This window comes from Mandrillus leucophaeus, unplaced genomic scaffold, assembly GCF_000951045.1.
Source record: "Mandrillus leucophaeus isolate KB7577 unplaced genomic scaffold, Mleu.le_1.0 Scaffold40, whole genome shotgun sequence".
In the NCBI taxonomy this organism is placed as follows: domain Eukaryota; kingdom Metazoa; phylum Chordata; class Mammalia; order Primates; family Cercopithecidae; genus Mandrillus; species Mandrillus leucophaeus.
In genome coordinates, this window is record NW_012104254.1 from 3,004,131 (window position 1) to 3,023,258 (window position 19,128).

At 33.1% G+C, this 19,128-nt stretch overlaps 1 protein-coding gene across 1 annotated transcript in view; it reads left to right on the plus strand.

Annotated features, from left to right (window-relative positions):
- The window catches only part of KIAA1715 (KIAA1715 ortholog), a 94,181-nt gene extending 77,661 nt beyond the window's left edge, over positions 1-16,520 (plus strand). The window contains 4 exon segments of the mRNA XM_011991858.1: positions 5,243-5,348; positions 6,531-6,601; positions 7,399-7,569; positions 15,047-16,520. Of these exon segments, the coding sequence (XP_011847248.1) occupies positions 5,243-5,348; positions 6,531-6,601; positions 7,399-7,569; positions 15,047-15,279 (581 nt within the window). The 3' untranslated portion in view covers positions 15,280-16,520.
- The last annotated feature ends 2,608 nt before the right edge of the window (positions 16,521-19,128 follow it).

Sequence of the window (19,128 nt, forward strand, 5' to 3'; positions counted from 1 at the left end):
TAATACTAAGAACTTGGTCTGGAACCTGACTTTTATTTACTAATAGCTATAATTTTGACATCAGTTGCCCTTTTATAGATGGTAGTAGCCTTTAAGTTTGTGATTATTTACAAATCAAATTTCCTTTTTATTCCTTTAAATTATAGGAATTTAGTGTAATGTATTGCTATCCTAAAGCCATCTGGAATACTTGAAAGATTTTGTCACAGCCATTTTGAAACCTTTGTATCCCTATATTGCAGGGCGTCTTCCAATAGGGTTCCATTTTGTTTCAGAGTCTTCTATGAAGTCTCCATGTAAACCTCCATTGCTGCCCACCTTATTATGTTCATTCCGTCTTGTTTTACAAAGGCAAACATCACATTTTATTTTGTCACTGTCTTCTCAGTGCCTTCTGTGTGTTGTTTCAATTCAGAGTATCTCCTGCAAATAGTTCTCTTTCAGTTTTCAGAGGTTATAGGGTTACAATTCATAACGTTTGAATGTGTAACTCTTTATTTTTATGATTTTTATATAAAATAAAAATTAACTAAATTTTATGTGTTATTCCTCCACTCCCCACTCACTATTAGTCTCTTATGATATTGTCTAATTTATTACATGAACACAGTATATTTCTTTTCACTTATTTAGGTCATTAATTTCTTTCAGCAATGTTTTGTACTGTTTGGTGTATAGATTTTGCACATTTTTTGGTTAAATTCACATCTAATTATTTCATATTTTTAATGCATTTGTAAATGGTATTGTTTTATTAACTATTTCCAATTGGTTATTGCTAGTATATAGAAATACAATTGATTTTTTATATTGCTCTTGTATCCTATAACCTTGATAAACTAATTTATTGGCTCTAGATAGTATAACGTTTTTGTAGATTATGTAGTATTTTCTACATAGCCACATTGTCTGAATAAAGAAAATTCTGCTTCTTCCTTTCCAATCTGGTTTTCTTTTATTTATTTTTCTTATCTTATTATATGAGCTATAACCTTCAGTACAGTGTTAATAGACATGCTAGGAGTGGACATCCTTGCCTTTTTGTTGATCTTATGGGAAAAGCAATTATTCTTTCACAGTTTAGCATGATGTTAGCTCTAGGGTTTTTTGTTTTAATAAATACTCCTTATCAGCTTGAAGTGCCCATCTGTTCTTAGTTAGCTGAAGATTTTCTTTTAAATCAGTAATAGATTGTGGATTTTTTCAAATGCTGTTTCTACAGCTGTTGAGATGTTTTTATTGGACTTTGTTTCTTTGTTTTAATGCCTGTTCATATAGTGAATTACATTGATTTTTAAATGTTAAACTAACTTTCTTTCCTGGAATAAATCTCACTTGATCATGATGAATTATCTTATATGCATATTGTTGGCTTTGATTTGCTAATATTTTGTTAAAAATGTTTATATCAGTACTCATTAGGAATATTGGTCTGTGGGTTTTTTTTGTTTATTTTTTCCTTGTCATATCTTTTTCTGGTTTTGGTATCAGAGTTATGTCGGTTTCATTTCATAACATTATGAATAAGTATTCCCTATTCAATTTTCTGGACAATTTGTGTAGAATTGGTATTATTTCTTCCTTAATTTAAATGTTTCCTTAATTTTAAAGATTTGACCAGTTGAAGCATCTGGGCCGGTTTTGTTTTGTTTTGTTTTTTTCCTGAGAGAAAAAGGTTTTTTTTCTTTTTTTTTAAACTAAGAATTCAATTTCTTTAAGAAAAACTATGACAAATATCACACATGAACATAGATGCAAAAATTCCTAACAAAATTTTAACAAATAATTATTTTTATCTTCTTGAGTGAACTTTAGTAGTTTGGTAGTCTTTCAAGGAATTTGTCCATTTTATCTAACCTGTAGAATTTATTGGCATTAAGTTGCTCATAATATTCCCTAATTATTCTTTTAATGTTTTTACAATCCAGAATTATGCTATTTTTCTCATTTCTGATGTTAATAGTTTGTATCTTTTTTTCCCTGGTTAGTCTGGCTAGAGGTTAACAATTATATTGATCTTTCCAAAGAACCAGCTTTTCTTTATTATTTTTGTATTTTCTATTGTATTAATTTCCTCTCTGATCTTTATTATTTCTTTTATTCTGTACTTTGGGTTTCATTTGCTCTTCTTTTATAGTTTCTTAATATGGAAGCTGAAATTATGGATTTTAGTCCTATCTTCTTTTGTAATATAGGTGTTTAATATTATAAATTTTCTTCTCAGTATTGCTTTAGCTGCATATCATAAATTTTGATTTTTTTTTTCCATTTTCATTCAGTTCAAAATACTTTCTAATTTTCCTTTTTTCTTTGAATCTTGGGTTATTCAAATGTATGTTATTTAGTCACCAAATATTTGGAGATTTTTCAGATGTTTATCTGCTGCTGATTTCTAATTTAATTCTATTGTTAGAAAGCATACATTGTGTTATTTGAATCTTCTTATGTGTGTTGATACTTGTTTTATGTCTGAGAATGCCATGTATTGGTAAATGTTTTATATTTACTTGAAAGAACATATATTCATGGGCGATTGGTCCCAGGATCACCCAGTGGATACTGTAATGCACGGATGCTCAAATCTCTTAAAAGAAATGGCATGGTATTTGCATATAATCTATACATAACCTTCCATATACTTTAAATCATCTCTAGATTACATGTAATGCATAATAGAGTGCAGTCAGTTATCTTTTAAGGTGATTTAAATAATAAAAAGTCTTATATATTTACCCACATGATAACTGTTTTAGATTCTTTATTCCTTTGTGTAGATCTTGCTTTCCATGTGCTATCACTTTCCTTCTGCCTGAAGGACTTCTTTTTAACATTTCTTGTATTGTTGTTCTTCTAGTGATGAATTCTTTCAGTTTTGTATATCTGAAAAAGTCTTCATTTAAAAAAGATGTTCATACTGGATATAGAATTTTTGACAGTTTTTTTTCTTTCAGAACTTTACACATACTGTTTCATCGTTTTCTGACTTGAGTCTTTTCTGATGAGAAGTCTGCTGTCATTGTTATCTTTTTCTCTGTACAGAATGTATTTTTTTTGGTTGTTTTTAAGATTTCTTTCTCTCTCTCTCTCTCTCTCTTTTTTTTTTTTTTTTTTTTTGAGACAGAGTCTCGCTCTGTTGCCCAGGCTGGAGTGTAGTGGCACAATCTCAGCCCACTGCACCCTCCACCTCCCAGGTTTAAGCAATTCTCTTGCCTCAGCCTCTTGAGTAGCTGGGACTACAGGCACGTGTCACCACGCCCAGCTAATTTTTGTATTAGTAGAGATGGGGCTTCACCATGTTGGCCAGGATGGTTTCTGTCTCTTGATCTTGTGATCTGCCCACCTCGGCCTCCCAAAGTGCTGGGATTACAGGCATGAACCACCGTACGCGGTCAAGATTTTTCTCTTTATTATTGGTTTTAAGCAATTTGTTCATGCACTGTGTTGGAGCAAAATTATGTTTCTTGTATTTGGGATTTGTTGATATTTTTGCATCTGTGGGTTTATAGATTTAATCAAATTTGGAAAATATGCATTATTTAAATAGTTTTGTCTTTTTCTTCATTTCTCTCCTCTTCTTGATGGACTCCAGTTATATATATATATGTATTAGGCTGCTTGAGAGTGTTCTGTGGTCTTGCTGTCACCCAGGCTGGAGTGCAGTGGTACGATCATGGCTTACTGCAGCCTCCACCTCGCGGGTTCAAGCAGTCCTTCTACCTCTGCCTCCTGAGTAGCTGGGACTACAGGTGCATGCCACCACACCTAGCTAATTTTTGTATTTTTTTGTAGAAATGGGGCTTCCTCATATTGCCCAGACTGGTCTTGAACACCTGAGCTCAAGTGATCTGTCTACCTCGACCTCTCAAAGGCTGGTCTTGAACACCTGAGCTCAAGTGATCTGTCTACCTCGACCTCTCAAAGTGCTGGAATTACAGGCATGAGCCACTGCACCTGGGTATCATTTTGTATGGTTTCTATTGCTATGTCTTAAAGTTCACAAGTTTTTTGTGTACAGTGTCTAAACTGTTGTACACATAATCTGTGGATTTTTTTATACTAGACATTGTAGTTTTTATCTGTAGAAGTTCAATTTTGTTTTAAGTTTTTTTATGTCTACTTAGCATACTGAGTCTTTAGATTCTCAAACATAGGAAATATAGTCATAAGAATTGTCTTAATATTTGTCTACTAATTCAGTCATTTTCATGATTTCTGGGTCAATTTTGATTGATTTTTCTTATTGGTGATATTTTCCTGCTTATTGGCATGTCTAGTAATTTTTAATCTGATGCCAGAGATTGTGAATTTTACCTTATTGAATGCTGGGTTTTAAAAATTCCTATACAGTACTCTTCTGAATACTTTACCTAATGGCCTGTGTGTTAGGAGGTTTGTCCACTCTGATTGGAAATGGGCAATATTCTTGGCCCTGTATAAACGCTGTTTCTTTTCACCTTTTTGAGTAGTCTTTTTCCTCCATCCTCAGATAGTTTTCTCACGTGCATACACCAGTCAGTACTCTGCTGAATTCTCCAGTAGACCCTCTGCAGATCTTTGTTGTTGTTTCTCTGTGCCTTCTCTCCTGCTTGGTACCCTTTCTTGTGAACTCGATATGCCTTGACCTCCTCATAATTCTGGCTTTGTCTCGTCAACTATGAGAGCCTGCTACACTTCACCTGGGTTTACTTTCACTGCCAAGTGGAAACTATAGGCAATAAGCTGGGGCAGTTGTAGGGCATGTTTTGTTTTTAGTCTTCTCAGGGAACAATAACATACATTGCTTGATATCCAGTGTCTTTAAAACTGTTACTTCATATGTTTTGCACAGTATTTTAGTTGTTTTAGGTGGGATGTTAAATCTGACTCCTGTTACTCTATTATGGCCTGAAATGGAAGTCCCCTGATTTACTATTACGTAGGCTTTTAAGAGTTGGAGCACTTAAAAAAATCAGTTTGTAGAGAACTAAGCATAATTTTATTTGCTAGTAGTTATGTAGGAATCTACTATAGAATCTACTAGCAAAGGTAGTTCTAATATAGCACATATTTATATTTATTTTTGTAGTACCATATTATTAATGAAAACTGGAATGTTTTTCAGAGATTTATAAGAATTAATATTTTGCTATTTTGTTAAAACCTTTTAAAAGTTCTAACAAGCATGGGTAGTTCTTGATAATGGAATTAAACTTTATGTATATTTCATGTATATAAATTTTGTATGTATTTATTTATTTAATAGGTCTTCATCCTCCAGGTCCACCTTTAGCAAGACCTATTCTCCCCCGAGAACGAGGTGCTTTGGATAGAATTGTTGAATATCTGGTTGGTGATGGTCCACAAAACAGGTAATATTTACTGGGGTGGTAGATAAATGAAAGTGAAAACAGGATGTGTGTGTGTGCACACACTAGGTGTTCTACAGTTTTGTGGCACCTATTTTCTGACTTCATAGCATAATGGAATATTTTATAGCCCTGCAAAAGAGTACATATTCAATTATTTGACAGTAGAAGTTTTGACAACATAGTCTGGGTTAAATCCATTTTGAAAAAATATTAACTCTGCTATAACTTTTAGAGAAACTAGATTATTTCATTGAAACTTTTAAACTTAAAGAGCAAAAACATAATGCAACTCTGATAGGTTCTAAGAAATGGAGCTTTATAGGTATCAGTACTGGACTTGGTGATAGTAGTACTTTTAATGTTAAGAGGAATTTGCATGTATTTAGTACTTAGCAGTTCTCAAAATGCTTTTCCAATTCTTAAAATAACTCTAGGAAGATCATATGATATGTACAGAGCAATTGTCAAAGTATAGATTTTAAAAAAATTCATAGGGTAGTAGATGTTTGACAGCTCTCCTAATATTATTTTTAAAAAGGAATCAGAATTTAATGTTTATGTAATGAATTGTACGTTATTCAAAATAGAATGACATTTGATATAGTGAAGTATTCGTTGAGTATATCCACAGAGAACTGAGAAAGTATATAAATAGAAAATGAGGAAGATGTTTAGTGTAACTGGGAAAGGTATAAGAATCATGTATAGAAATTAATCTTTGGGTTGTACTAAACAAAATTAAATATGTTTATTTGCTGCAAGACTTCTCAGGTTTTAATAATGTTCATTGTGAATCTCTAAGAGGGTTCCAACTTTTCCAGCCTTATCACAGATTTGGTGGCTTTCATCCCCAGCACTATACTTTGGGAAACACCAAAATTTAAGTGTTCAGTTGTCAAATATGTTTCTGCTAACTTAGTAAAGACGTATTCATTTAACTGTTGCTTAGTTTATTTTAAATTTGATGTATAAATTATATTTTTAGATGCTTGAAATTTGGGCTTTGGTTAATTTTGACTTTTGTTTAATGAATATTGTTTGTGGTTTACTAAGTCTCATATAATTTGTTATGGCATATTTAGCTGTGTTAAAATATAAATTAGTCATGATGGCTAAATTAGTCTCTGTCATGAGCTTTGTCTGCTTTTGTAATTGGTCTGTTCATTTTTCCTTACGGTGTAGGTATGCACTTATATGCCAACAATGTTTTTCTCATAATGGCATGGCTTTGAAGGAAGAATTTGAATACATTGGTAAGAATTATTGGGCAATGAGATTTAAATAATTTACACTTAAATATTTTATTCTATGCCATTTTCTATGCAGTGTCATTTTATTTTATATACTGTCTTTGTATACATTGGTTAGGCATATTATCCTTATTTTAGTACATAGACCAAAGCAGAGAAGACAATTCAGGTTTTTTCCTGTGTAATGTACAGCCTCTAGGCCAGTTGTTCTCAAACCCCACTGTGCATCACAATCACCCGAAGAGCTTAAAATAATTATGATACCCAGGACCCATTTACAAAGAGTTTCATTTAATGGACTGAGTATGGCGTCCAGGCATCAGTATATTTTTTAAAGCTCTGCAAATGATTCTCATATGTAGCCACTGTTAAAAACTGTGGTAAATTGAAAATGCTTCTAAAATATTATGTACTACATTTTCATGGGTAAATGTGCAAGGTTCTGGATTTTAAAATACCTAATGATTCTAGTGACTAGAAATGTAATCTCACAAATTCTTTTAAGTCATTAATATTATTCTGCTATCAACCTGCTGTGTAACTTATTATATAGTTAGCCTGCTATGTAACCTATTATGCCTTTTCTGCCTTTAATTTTAAAAATTAAAATTCTAATAATTAGGAAGTATGCTTTAGTTCTGTTTAGAGCATCTACCATATTATTATTTAAATAACATGCACAGTAACTTTTAAAAGGTTCTTTTGAATATCTGCAAAAATAATCTTAAGTGAGTTAACTAATTAGTCCTTGAACTTTGTTTGGTTTGTGGTTTTGCTTATTTTTTAAAAATTCTCTGCAGCTTTTCGATGTGCCTACTGTTTTTTCTTGAACCCTGCGAGAAAAACCAGACCTCAGGCTCCAAGACTTCCTGAGTTTAGTTTTGAGAAGAGGCAGATGGTGGAAGGTTCAAGTTCAGTTGGTCCCTTGCCATCAGGAAGTGTGCTTTCATCAGACAACCAGTTTACTGAAGGTATGAATATGTTAAACAGTTTTGCCCCTTAATAACATGTGTTGTTTAGCAATAATAAAAGCATAATGCTTTTAGATAAAGATGGATTAATTTATCAGATTTTGCTGCATGCATATGTCAACTATTGCTCTGTTACTGTAGCCTTCTGTGTGATGTGTGATATGTTTTACTTTTAACATGCAGATTGTATTGTGATAAGCAGCATCTAGCATCAGCTAGTTAAATACTGTTTATGGAGTGACCTTTTCTAAAAAGTGTTGGGAGATTTGATTAGTAATATTTTCATGGGTTATTTTTTTCAATTTATCTGAGTGAAACAGATTATTGAAATTATGAAACAACTATTCAAAGGATAAAATACAAAATTTGTGATTAACGTTGATAGAATAGGTTTGTATCTACCACATGAATTGGTAGAAATTACCAGAAAGCAGGAAACTTTGGAATTATAAAGTTATCCTTGCCTTTTTTTTTGGATTACTGTATCAATAGGACTGGTATTTCGTTGAAACAATTTATAAAGGTTCAGAAGATAAACATTGCCTTTGATGTAAAAATCAACCTTGTTTTAGAGAATTTATCAGAATTTATTGGGTTTTGGAATTTATCTTACAATTCTGTTTTAGGAATTCTTGAGGAAGTTTCATGAAAAAAAATGGAAAAGATGAGGTGGAAGATTAGACTATTGCCAACTGTTTCTTGCTACAGTGTTAATATTTGGCCAGGAGCTCTTTGTTAATCAGCTCTGAATTATGAAGATTGCCAAAATTATGAAATAGGCCATAATATTTTGTTGCTATGTGTGATATGGAAAAAATGCATATTAGAAGTTTAGTTCACATAATTTATTTACCAGTCAGGATTAATTATTTTAATTTCTAGGAATTACCATTTACATGTATTTGATAAAAACATTGAGTACTGTAAAAATTGCTTTAATTGAGAATATTATATGAAGCAGTGAATTTTCAGATATCAGAAATTTAGTATGGGGTTTGAGTATCTATATATTTTTTTTAACTTTGAAGAGTGAACCTAAAATGCGTGTGTTGAATTGGGCTTGGCTTTTGGCTTACTAACAAATATGGAAGTGAATTTGAATACAGATAGCTATGATAGAGGCCTGTTTCTTCCAACACTGAATCAATGCATTCATCTTCTCCAAGTCTGCAGCATCAACTCCAAACAGAATGTCCATTTTTTTCTTTTGCTTAAGTTGTGCTCTGACGTGCATGCTGTCACATGCAAACCATCTGCCTTGCCATTGCAGCCTCTTGGAACTGAAAATTAAAGGATTACATACAGAAGATGCCTAGAGGAAAAATTGAAGTCTTTTCCATAACTAGCCCTGCTTATAGAAGCTAAAGTGAATATCTGTAAGCTAATTATTGGAACAAAAACAAACAAAAAAGACAAGACAAGAAAAAACAGCCAACACAGTGAAAATCTTGATAATGAGTCCCATGCTTTTTATCTTCTGCTAAAGTCAAGATAGTTAGCAAAGAACACCTAGCTATACCTTTCCTTCTTATCTAATCTAGGAGGAGAAATACCCCAGATGTCTCATTTTCTGTCTGAAATTCCTGGAAAGAAGTCTTACTTGCTCAAACCCAACCCCAATAAGGTAATGTTATTACATGAAGACAAAACTGGAGGCAGAGTTTGATAACTCCATAATGCTAAAAACTGAAGCAAGAATTCCATTTTGTTAAGGTAGTTTCTAGAATAATAACTTTCATACTTCTCTTTGGACTCATCAAAGTGACCATGAGCATCTTTTTCTTTGGCTTTCCAGAAGATTGAAACTTTTCTCAAGACTTCTAACTCAACACTGTGGCACACAGTTATCAATTCCCAGCTGGCTTCCTTTAGTAAACAACTAGAAGTATATCTGATGAACAAATGAAGCTGCATTTGTTTTGAACACCGGTGGCTTATGATTATATTGAACTATGAAGGTCATATCATCTCAATCATCTACTCTTTGCTAACAGCCAATGTTTTAGACTTCTGATTTCTAAATGATGTAGATACTTGAGGTCTGAAAAAAAAACTTTTCTGCTTTAATTCTTATATTATTAAAAGTATTGAAGTGGCTCATTCTTAGCAGCAGAAATTGTAGAGATGAAGTTATTGAAGTTACAGATGGAGCCAAAAGGTAACTTTCTTCCATCCGAACTTTTCTTTAAACAAATATCAGTAATCATTTTTATGAGCAATCAAGAATTAATAGAAGAAATATATTTTTTTCAATCTGTGATGTAAGGATTTTGAAGTTAAGTTTTGCCTGGATTCTGATTTTGGAAGATTTCTCATTTAGGATGAGGCACAAAGCTGTTAAAATTTCTGGACCACTCTTTAGGAAAACATACAGAATCTTGGAAAGTTTTCAACAAAGGAGGAGACCTAGAAGAAATTTCTCCCATTATTTTCTCACCTGAATACCTAGAGTATTTTTTTTCTGGAATTTTCCATCCAGATGCTTTGGTAATAGATTATTAGAGAAATACAAGAAATTATGGATGTAGATTGTCTTTTTATTTGAGGGCATACTAAATATGCCAAGGAATGAACTGCTTTTAGGCTCCTCAGTTTCTTTTATGGTTAAGTGGATAGTACCGTAACACTTGAATCTTTGCTAAGTTACATTACAGTGGTTTATCAGTTTTACCTTTTTTTAAAAAGCATTCTTTTAATGGTATGTGATAATCATTAGAGTACTAGGTTTCTACATTGTTGGTATTCTAATGCAGTGATTTTTTTGGCTAGCATGTTTAAAAAATGTTACTGTTAATGTTTGTGTTTGTATTGCCCAGTTGTGTTTGTCTAGGTATCATGCAATTATTTTAGTAGAATATAGTTTTTGTCCAATTGGAAATAACTTCCTAATAATAAAACTCATGGCATCTAATCAATACTATCAAAAATAGCAAGTGAAATTTATATAAGGTAAAATTTAACTTGATAATATGATTTTAAAAGTCCTTCCCTTTCTTTTATGCAAAATACTGTTACCATTAGGTTGCGCTGAACGAGGGAAAATTCTAAGTTTAGTATTTTTGTTATGATGCTCCAGGAAATTAAACTATTTGATAATGTAAATTTTGTTGAATTCCATGTATTTACCAGATCCATTAAATAATCTTTTTATACCTTTGTTTATATTTACTTATGTGCAGCCTTCTCAAGATGTAAACTTGCTTGCAGTATGTTTTTGCATGTTTGTTTTAGATATAGAGATCTTTTGGCCTTCTCACTCCCTTTTCTAAAACACCTTCACTCAATAGTTTAGTTTTAGATGATTGCTTAATAATTAAACTCTTGGCCAGACACGGTGGCTCACGCCTGTAATCCCAGCACTTTGGGAGGCCGAGGCAGGTGGATCACGAGGTCAGTTTGAGACCAGCTTGGCCAATATTGTGAGACCTTGTCTCTACTGAAAAATACAAAAATGATCCAGGCGTGGTGATGCGTGCCTATAGTCCCAGCTACATGGGAGGCTGAGGCAGGAGAATCACCTGAATCCGGGAGGCGGAGGTTGCAGTGAGCTGAGATTGCGCCACTGCACTCTAGCCTGGGCGACACAGTGAGACTCTGTCTCAAAAAAAAAAAAAAAAAAAAAAAAAAAAATTAAACTCTTAACTTGTCTAATTGATTTGTTCAGAAGTGGTAAATAATTAAATGGTATTCTGGTTGTTGATGAATACTAGCTATTATGAGTGGTTATAATTTAATTGAATTTTATTTACTGAGTTATTGAGTTGAGTTGGGGTGAAATTTATACCTTTATTTCTTAAATATAAGTTAACCATTTTCCTTAAGGCAGGAAAATCTTGTAAAAAGTGCCTTGTTTAAAACTTGTGAGTTCAAAGACATGTTGTCAATTTTAATTTAACACAGTTCCTTTAGGTAAGTTTGTAGCTTACATATATAGTGGGCACTGATGTGTTAGCAAGGCAAAAATATATGAAGTTGTTTTGCTAGACTATTATTTAATTTTCTTAAAAAATTATTTTTTCAAGAACTAGAGTAAAAACGTAAACATGATATTCTTTATATGTTTTTGCATGTGTGTAGTTTATAGGTGAGGCAGTGATATTCATTATATAATTACACTGTTTTATGAGTTTCAGATTTCTAGCTGAGTTGAGACTTTGTTCAAACAACCGGAAGCCAATTGTTACTATTTGGTAAAATAATAATAATAATAATAATAATAATAATCTCCCAAGAACATTGAGGTTGCGATGGGTTGATGGCAGGAGTGGGGAAAGAAATTGCATGGATCATTTTTTGTTTTATCACATTGTGGTATATTGTTTTCTTGGCATTATAGATGCCAGAGTTGAGTTTAAAATTTTTCTTACAGATGGAATTAGGTCATTCAGGTAATTGTTTCATATCTGAGTGGGCCATAAAGGGAAGAGTAGGGTTGTTTAATTAATGTGAACACAAAGCCTGGTTTCTCTCATAGTATTTTATGCCCAAATATTACCATCTTCTGAAATATATTTTATTCCACCAAGCTCTTTTAAACTACAAATTCACAGAAAAAATTTGCTGTTTTTGTTAGAATGGGCAAATGATGAACTTCCATAAAAATGAAAAAAGTATGTTTGTAACACATTAAGTAATCTTATAAAGCTCTGTGGTTATTAAATTTATATGTAATTCTCTGTTAATCATTTACACTTAATTATTTAGATCTTGTTTGATGACTTCTTACAAAATGGCATTGGCATCCAAACATCAATTACCTATCTTATTTAGACTACCTGATGTCTACATCGTAGGTGTCATATCACATACCAATTTTTTGTAGTGTTACTGCCGTTAAAAAATTGCTTTTCTGCAAATTAACCCAGGAGAAGAAACTTAATCATTAATAGGCTCTTTGATTATTTTCAATTTCCACACATTTCACCAATTTTGTAGTCTTCCACATATTCTCTGAAATACAATAGTGACTGGAAAACTTTGTGTATCTTGTTGTTTTCTGATTATGATAGCACATGGTATTTCTATGAATTCTTGTATTGCAGACATTTAAAAATTTCAGTATTGTAGTTCTCCTCCTTGTATTAACCACTTCTTTATGGCCCCAGAATTTGTACGTTAAATTGGCTTTGACAAGTAAAGTCTATTTTTGAAAATAGTAACATCACAAAACTTTAATATGACAAGCCTTGAATTTTGATACCTCTCCTATTTCAGTACAGTATTGAGGCAGTCTGTCAGATAGAATATGACAAACTATGTGGGCCTGTTTCCACTTAAACATGTTTATTGGTGAGTTACATCCTGGATTCTGAGCTTTTTGTTTTTTCATTTCTTGTGGCTTTATTGGTTTGTTTCAGAAGGCTTACTAAACTATAAGCAATTGTGAAGTTCTTGCCAAGTAAATACTGCTCTGTGGCTAGAGAGTTGTGGAAAACCATGATGCTTAAAATTCTGTCTTGGATACATTCTGTGAGGGTAGAATTACAAATGATTGGTGACTCCTGAAGTTTTCCACGGATAACTTGTTTGCCCTTGTAGCAGAAATGATTTGTACATGCCTGGAGTTTCATTTGCCCCTTCTGCTTTTCCTTTCTGCTCTGGAGCATTGAAATAACAAAATTCGAGTGACTTACTGCTTTTCTAACTTGGATTTTTATAAGATTCCAAGTGTGTAGCAATGCTATTTTAAGTTCCATATTAAGATACAAATAAGATTTTAAAAAATGAAATTTGGCACAAATTAATTTATGGACATTCCTTACTTTTTGTGAGCATAGGAAGTTTTCATATAGTAAAACTATAGAATTTGGGCCTTTATTCTACGTATCAAAAGGAGGAAGGTGGTTATAACTAATTATATAAGCCAGAGTCCAAGATATCTCTTTAAAGAAATAATTATTTTTAAGTATTTTAAAAGTCTTGGCATAGAGTATGTGAGCTATAGATAATTTGTGTTTGTTAAAACTGGTATGGTAAAACCATGGATTTCTAAGACTTCCATATTAACATGTGTGCATATAACACATAATTTCTTTGCAAAACAATTCTATTTATTTAGCAAAACTGACCTTTATTATACAAGGAACTTAATTAGAACTTTTTGCTAAGGCTGGCCTTCCCTCCAGAGTTTTTGAATTAGTAACATTTGTAGTATATCTTTTTTTTTTGAGACTGAGTCTGGCTCTGTCGCCCAGGCTGGAGTGCAGTGGCCGGATCTCAGCTCACTGCAAGCTCCGCCTCCCGGGTTCCCGCCATTCTCCTGCCTCAGCCTCCGGAGTAGCTGGGACCACAGGCGCCCGCCACCTCGCCCGGCTAGTTTTTTGTATTTTTTTAGTAGAGACGGGGTTTCACCGTGTTAGCCAGGATGGTCTCGATCTCCTGACCTTGTGATCCGCCCGTCTCAGCCTCCCAAAGTGCTGGGATTACAGGCTTGAGCCACCGCGCCCGGCCACATTTGTAGTATATCTTAAGGAATCATCTATAAGAGTAGAAATATCTGCTTTTTTCCTGAACTGATATGGTTTAGCCATATTTCTCCTAGCAAAAATGTTAATTGCTGTTTTTTACATAAACAAATAAATACCTTAAAGCTAAATTTTTATCTTTAACATAGAAATTGGGTAGCCCAATAACTGTCTGCTTCAGTCATTCCCTCCCCCATCCTGTTCTTTAAATTTTAAAGAATTAAAGGCAGTTTATTCAATACAATTGTTATATTATTATTAAGGGATTTGAATTAAGTAATACTTAAAAAGAGAGTTTAAAAGGAGTAAATTTTCAGTAGGGACTAGTACCCTTACTTAACTTCTGCTATGGAGATGGGATTAAAAGACCCTTCTCTTTCTCTCCCTCACATGCTAGGTATATAGTACATTCTGACCCAGAGGTTAAATATAGAGGACTTATCTTGCAGAGGGATGAGGAGAGACTAGCCATGCCTTTGGAAAAGATAGAAACCTGACTTCCCGGTTTTTGGATAATAGAGATATATATCAGTGTAGGAAAGCACCATCCACCCACACCCACCCACACCCACCCACCCACAAAGTATACATTTACACATTGCTTACAGGGTTGCCTGGACACAAGGGAAACAGTTTCTTCAGGAAATGTAATCTGGACATTAATACATTTGCATTGTTTGCTGAACTATTGTATTATAGCACATAATTCTGTTGGGACTATGATTTTTGGACATTCAACTTTCAGATGTGTCTTTAGTAACTTATTTTGTATGAAAATATGGGACATTAGAAAAAGTATAATTATGGGTTTATTTCCTCTGAATTACTTTTTTTCTTCTACCATACTAACTGTAAAGGGAGTTATGTACTTATTTTAAAAGACTTTAAGGATAATGTTAGACAATTGTATGGTTTCTGTGCGTGTGTGTGTGTGTGTATTTATTTTTTGCTTGCCTTATTTAGCAGTTTTAACATTCAGGTATTCCTAAAGTTTTGAATCTTTATCTTTTCAGAATCTTTAGAACAAGATGTTCTTGATAATAGTACAGAGCAGACAGATGACAAAATGCCAGCTACAGAACAGACACACGAAGGGATTGAAAAAGCATCTGACTCAGAGGAACCAGAGGAGAAACAAGAGACTGAGAATGAGGAAGCCTCAGTGATTGAAGCCAACTCCACAGTTCCCGGAGCTGATTCTATTCCTGATCCTGAACTAAGTGGAGAATCTTTGACGGCAGAGTAGTAAATGCTTCCACGTGCCTTCAACTGCATATTTATAGTCTTGTTGATGTCAGTTATTGCTTTTTCGGTGGCACTTTCTTTTTTTGCCCCTCTAAGGGTATGCTTGTGTATCATTTGAATTCAGATTGCCTAGCTATTTGAACATCTCAAAGTTATATATACTGGGTATTAAAATTAAAAGCAAGTGATATCAGTGAAGTAAGATCCTTTTGAATGTACAAAGACCCGTGCTATTGAGACAGGTTTTAGATATTTTTTATCCATTCTAAAAGTAAACAAACATGATTGCCTTCTTGTTTTCTGTATGTATAACCTGTAAATATCCATTTTGACATAGGAAGAACTTTGGTTAAGAGTAAGTTCTCTAATTGTGTTTGTTTTAAGGAATGAAACTTGGTTAAGATTTTGACTGCTTCATTATTAAAAATTGATAGAATTTTAGCTCCTGAGATATTTACAACTGGGGGAAATGTCTATTTAGGCGTTTACATTAAGTGGTATGAAACTTGCTATTGTTACTACATAGGCACTGGTACGAATTCTCAATAAGAATGCAATGGAACAGTTAGGTAGAACCATAACTACATAGGCACTGGTACGAATTCTCAGTGAGAATGCAATGAAACAGTGAAGTGCAGTGTTTCTTTTTGATGTCTTTTATTTTACAACTGGGCCAAAGGCACATGATGTATATAATTAGTTTATATTTACACATTAGCATATAGGAAATATTTCTGCACTTGACTGTACTTGAATTCCGAACATTATTTATACATGTAAAATGATGATATATAAGTGAATTTTGTGCTCTTGTTTGTATTTTATTAAGGAAAATAAAAATAATCTGGCATCAGTTTCATTTTGCTAAATATCTAGTCTTCTTCAAACAGTATCTTGGTGGGTGACTTGGCTGCCTGAAAAATCTTAGGAGGAATAGCTAACAATACAATAAATCTGTAGATTCTTCTTAGAGCAAATTATGATACTTTTATTCAGACTTGTTTCCTTTCTAGTTAAGAGAAATAGTGACATTTAGAGGTTTTAATCAGAAGTTAGGTTTTTCTGATTCAGGAACGTCTTAGGCCAGGCATTTGTAATTTTTAACTTTGAGAAACAAGTTTTGTGAGAGTAGGATGTGGGTTGCTGGTAGTTAATTGGATTTAATATTTGTATTAAGGATTAACTGGAAAAAATGTATCTCAGTGCTAATTCTTGGACCTTTAATACAGTGTGCTTATCTGTTATGGCCTCCTTTTATCTCTCTTCTGAAAGCACCATCCACCCACACCCACCCACACCCACCCACCCACAAAGTATACATTTACACATTGCTTACAGGGTTGCCTGGACACAAGGGAAACAGTTTCTTCAGGAAATGTAATCTGGACATTAATATATTTGCATTGTTTGCTGAACTATTGTATTATAGCACATAATTCTGTTGGGACTATGATTTTTGGACATTCAACTTTCAGATGTGTCTTTAGTAACTTATTTTGTATGAAAATATGGGACATTAGAAAAAGTATAATTATGGGTTTATTTCCTCTGAATTACTTTTTTTCTTCTACCATACTAACTGTAAAGGGAGTTATGTACTTATTTTAAAAGACTTTAAGGATAATGTTAGACAATTGTATGGTTTCTGTGCGTGTGTGTGTGTGTATTTATTTTTTGCTTGCCTTATTTAGCAGTTTTAACATTCAGGTATTCCTAAAGTTTTGAATCTTTATCTTTTCAGAATCTTTAGAACAAGATGTTCTTGATAATAGTACAGAGCAGACAGATGACAAAATGCCAGCTACAGAACAGACACACGAAGGGATTGAAAAAGCATCTGACTCAGAGGAACCAGAGGAGAAACAAGAGACTGAGAATGAGGAAGCCTCAGTGATTGAAGCCAACTCCACAGTTCCCGGAGCTGATTCTATTCCTGATCCTGAACTAAGTGGAGAATCTTTGACGGCAGAGTAGTAAATGCTTCCACGTGCCTTCAACTGCATATTTATAGTCTTGTTGATGTCAGTTATTGCTTTTTCGGTGGCACTTTCTTTTTTTGCCCCTCTAAGGGTATGCTTGTGTATCATTTGAATTCAGATTGCCTAGCTATTTGAACATCTCAAAGTTATATATACTGGGTATTAAAATTAAAAGCAAGTGATATCAGTGAAGTAAGATCCTTTTGAATGTACAAAGACCCGTGCTATTGAGACAGGTTTTAGATATTTTTTATCCATTCTAAAAGTAAACAAACATGATTGCCTTCTTGTTTTCTGTATGTATAACCTGTAAATATCCATTTTGACATAGGAAGAACTTTGGTTAAGAGTAAGTTCTCTAATTGTGTTTGTTTTAAGGAATGAAACTTGGTTAAGATTTTGACTGCTTCATTATTAAAAATTGATAGAATTTTAGCTCCTGAGATATTTACAACTGGGGGAAATGTCTATTTAGGCGTTTACATTAAGTGGTATGAAACTTGCTATTGTTACTACATAGGCACTGGTACGAATTCTCAATAAGAATGCAATGGAACAGTTAGGTAGAACCATAACTACATAGGCACTGGTACGAATTCTCAGTGAGAATGCAATGAAACAGTGAAGTGCAGTGTTTCTTTTTGATGTCTTTTATTTTACAACTGGGCCAAAGGCACATGATGTATATAATTAGTTTATATTTACACATTAGCATATAGGAAATATTTCTGCACTTGACTGTACTTGAATTCCGAACATTATTTATACATGTAAAATGATGATATATAAGTGAATTTTGTGCTCTTGTTTGTATTTTATTAAGGAAAATAAAAATAATCTGGCATCAGTTTCATTTTGCTAAATATCTAGTCTTCTTCAAACAGTATCTTGGTGGGTGACTTGGCTGCCTGAAAAATCTTAGGAGGAATAGCTAACAGTACAATAAATCTGTAGATTCTTCTTCGAGCAAATTATGATACTTTTATTCAGACTTGTTTCCTTTCTAGTTAAGAGAAATAGTGACATTTAGAGGTTTTAATCAGAAGTTAGGTTTTTCTGATTCAGGAACGTCTTAGGCCAGGCATTTGTAATTTTTAACTTTGAGAAACAAGTTTTGTGAGAGTAGGATGTGGGTTGCTGGTAGTTAATTGGATTTAATATTTGTATTAAGGATTAACTGGAAAAAATGTATCTCAGTGCTAATTCTTGGACCTTTAATACAGTGTGCTTATCTGTTATGGCCTCCTTTTATCTCTCTTCTCCAGTATTAAAAAAAAAAATGGAAATCAAGTTACTATGCTGAAGGGAAAAATATACCTGTATAAGAATGGTGTGTCTGGCTAATGTTTCTAAGTTGCACACAGTTTATTAAAAACTGAACAAAACATTTTTATCATTTGAAAATCTATTTTTATGATTTAATATCTCATATGTGACAATTTTTTTTTTTTTAACTCAATCTGTTAACAGTCTGGGACATCTTGGTATAGTAACCAGAGTTTTTGAGCCTACTGTATTGGGCTTAAATTTCAGGTCTGTAGTCTTGGACAAGTCACCTAAACTCACTGAGATTATTTTTTCACCTGTAAAATGGGAAGAATTATGTTTATTTTTGAAAGGTATTAGGATAATTAAAAATAATGTAATGTGCCTAGCACACTACCTGATAATAGTGGCGTTGGTTCTTATTAACGTCTTTAAAATATGCAAGGACCGTAAGTTTTTCCTCTTGCAGATAAGGAAATTTAAAAATAATGTGAACATGTAATTCAGCTGCTCAGATTCAAGCCAATGTTTTTTGCTTCAGCTTTTCTTTATTGTATGTATGTGTATAAATGCATAGATTAAGGAAATAGGAAACTGAAACTCTA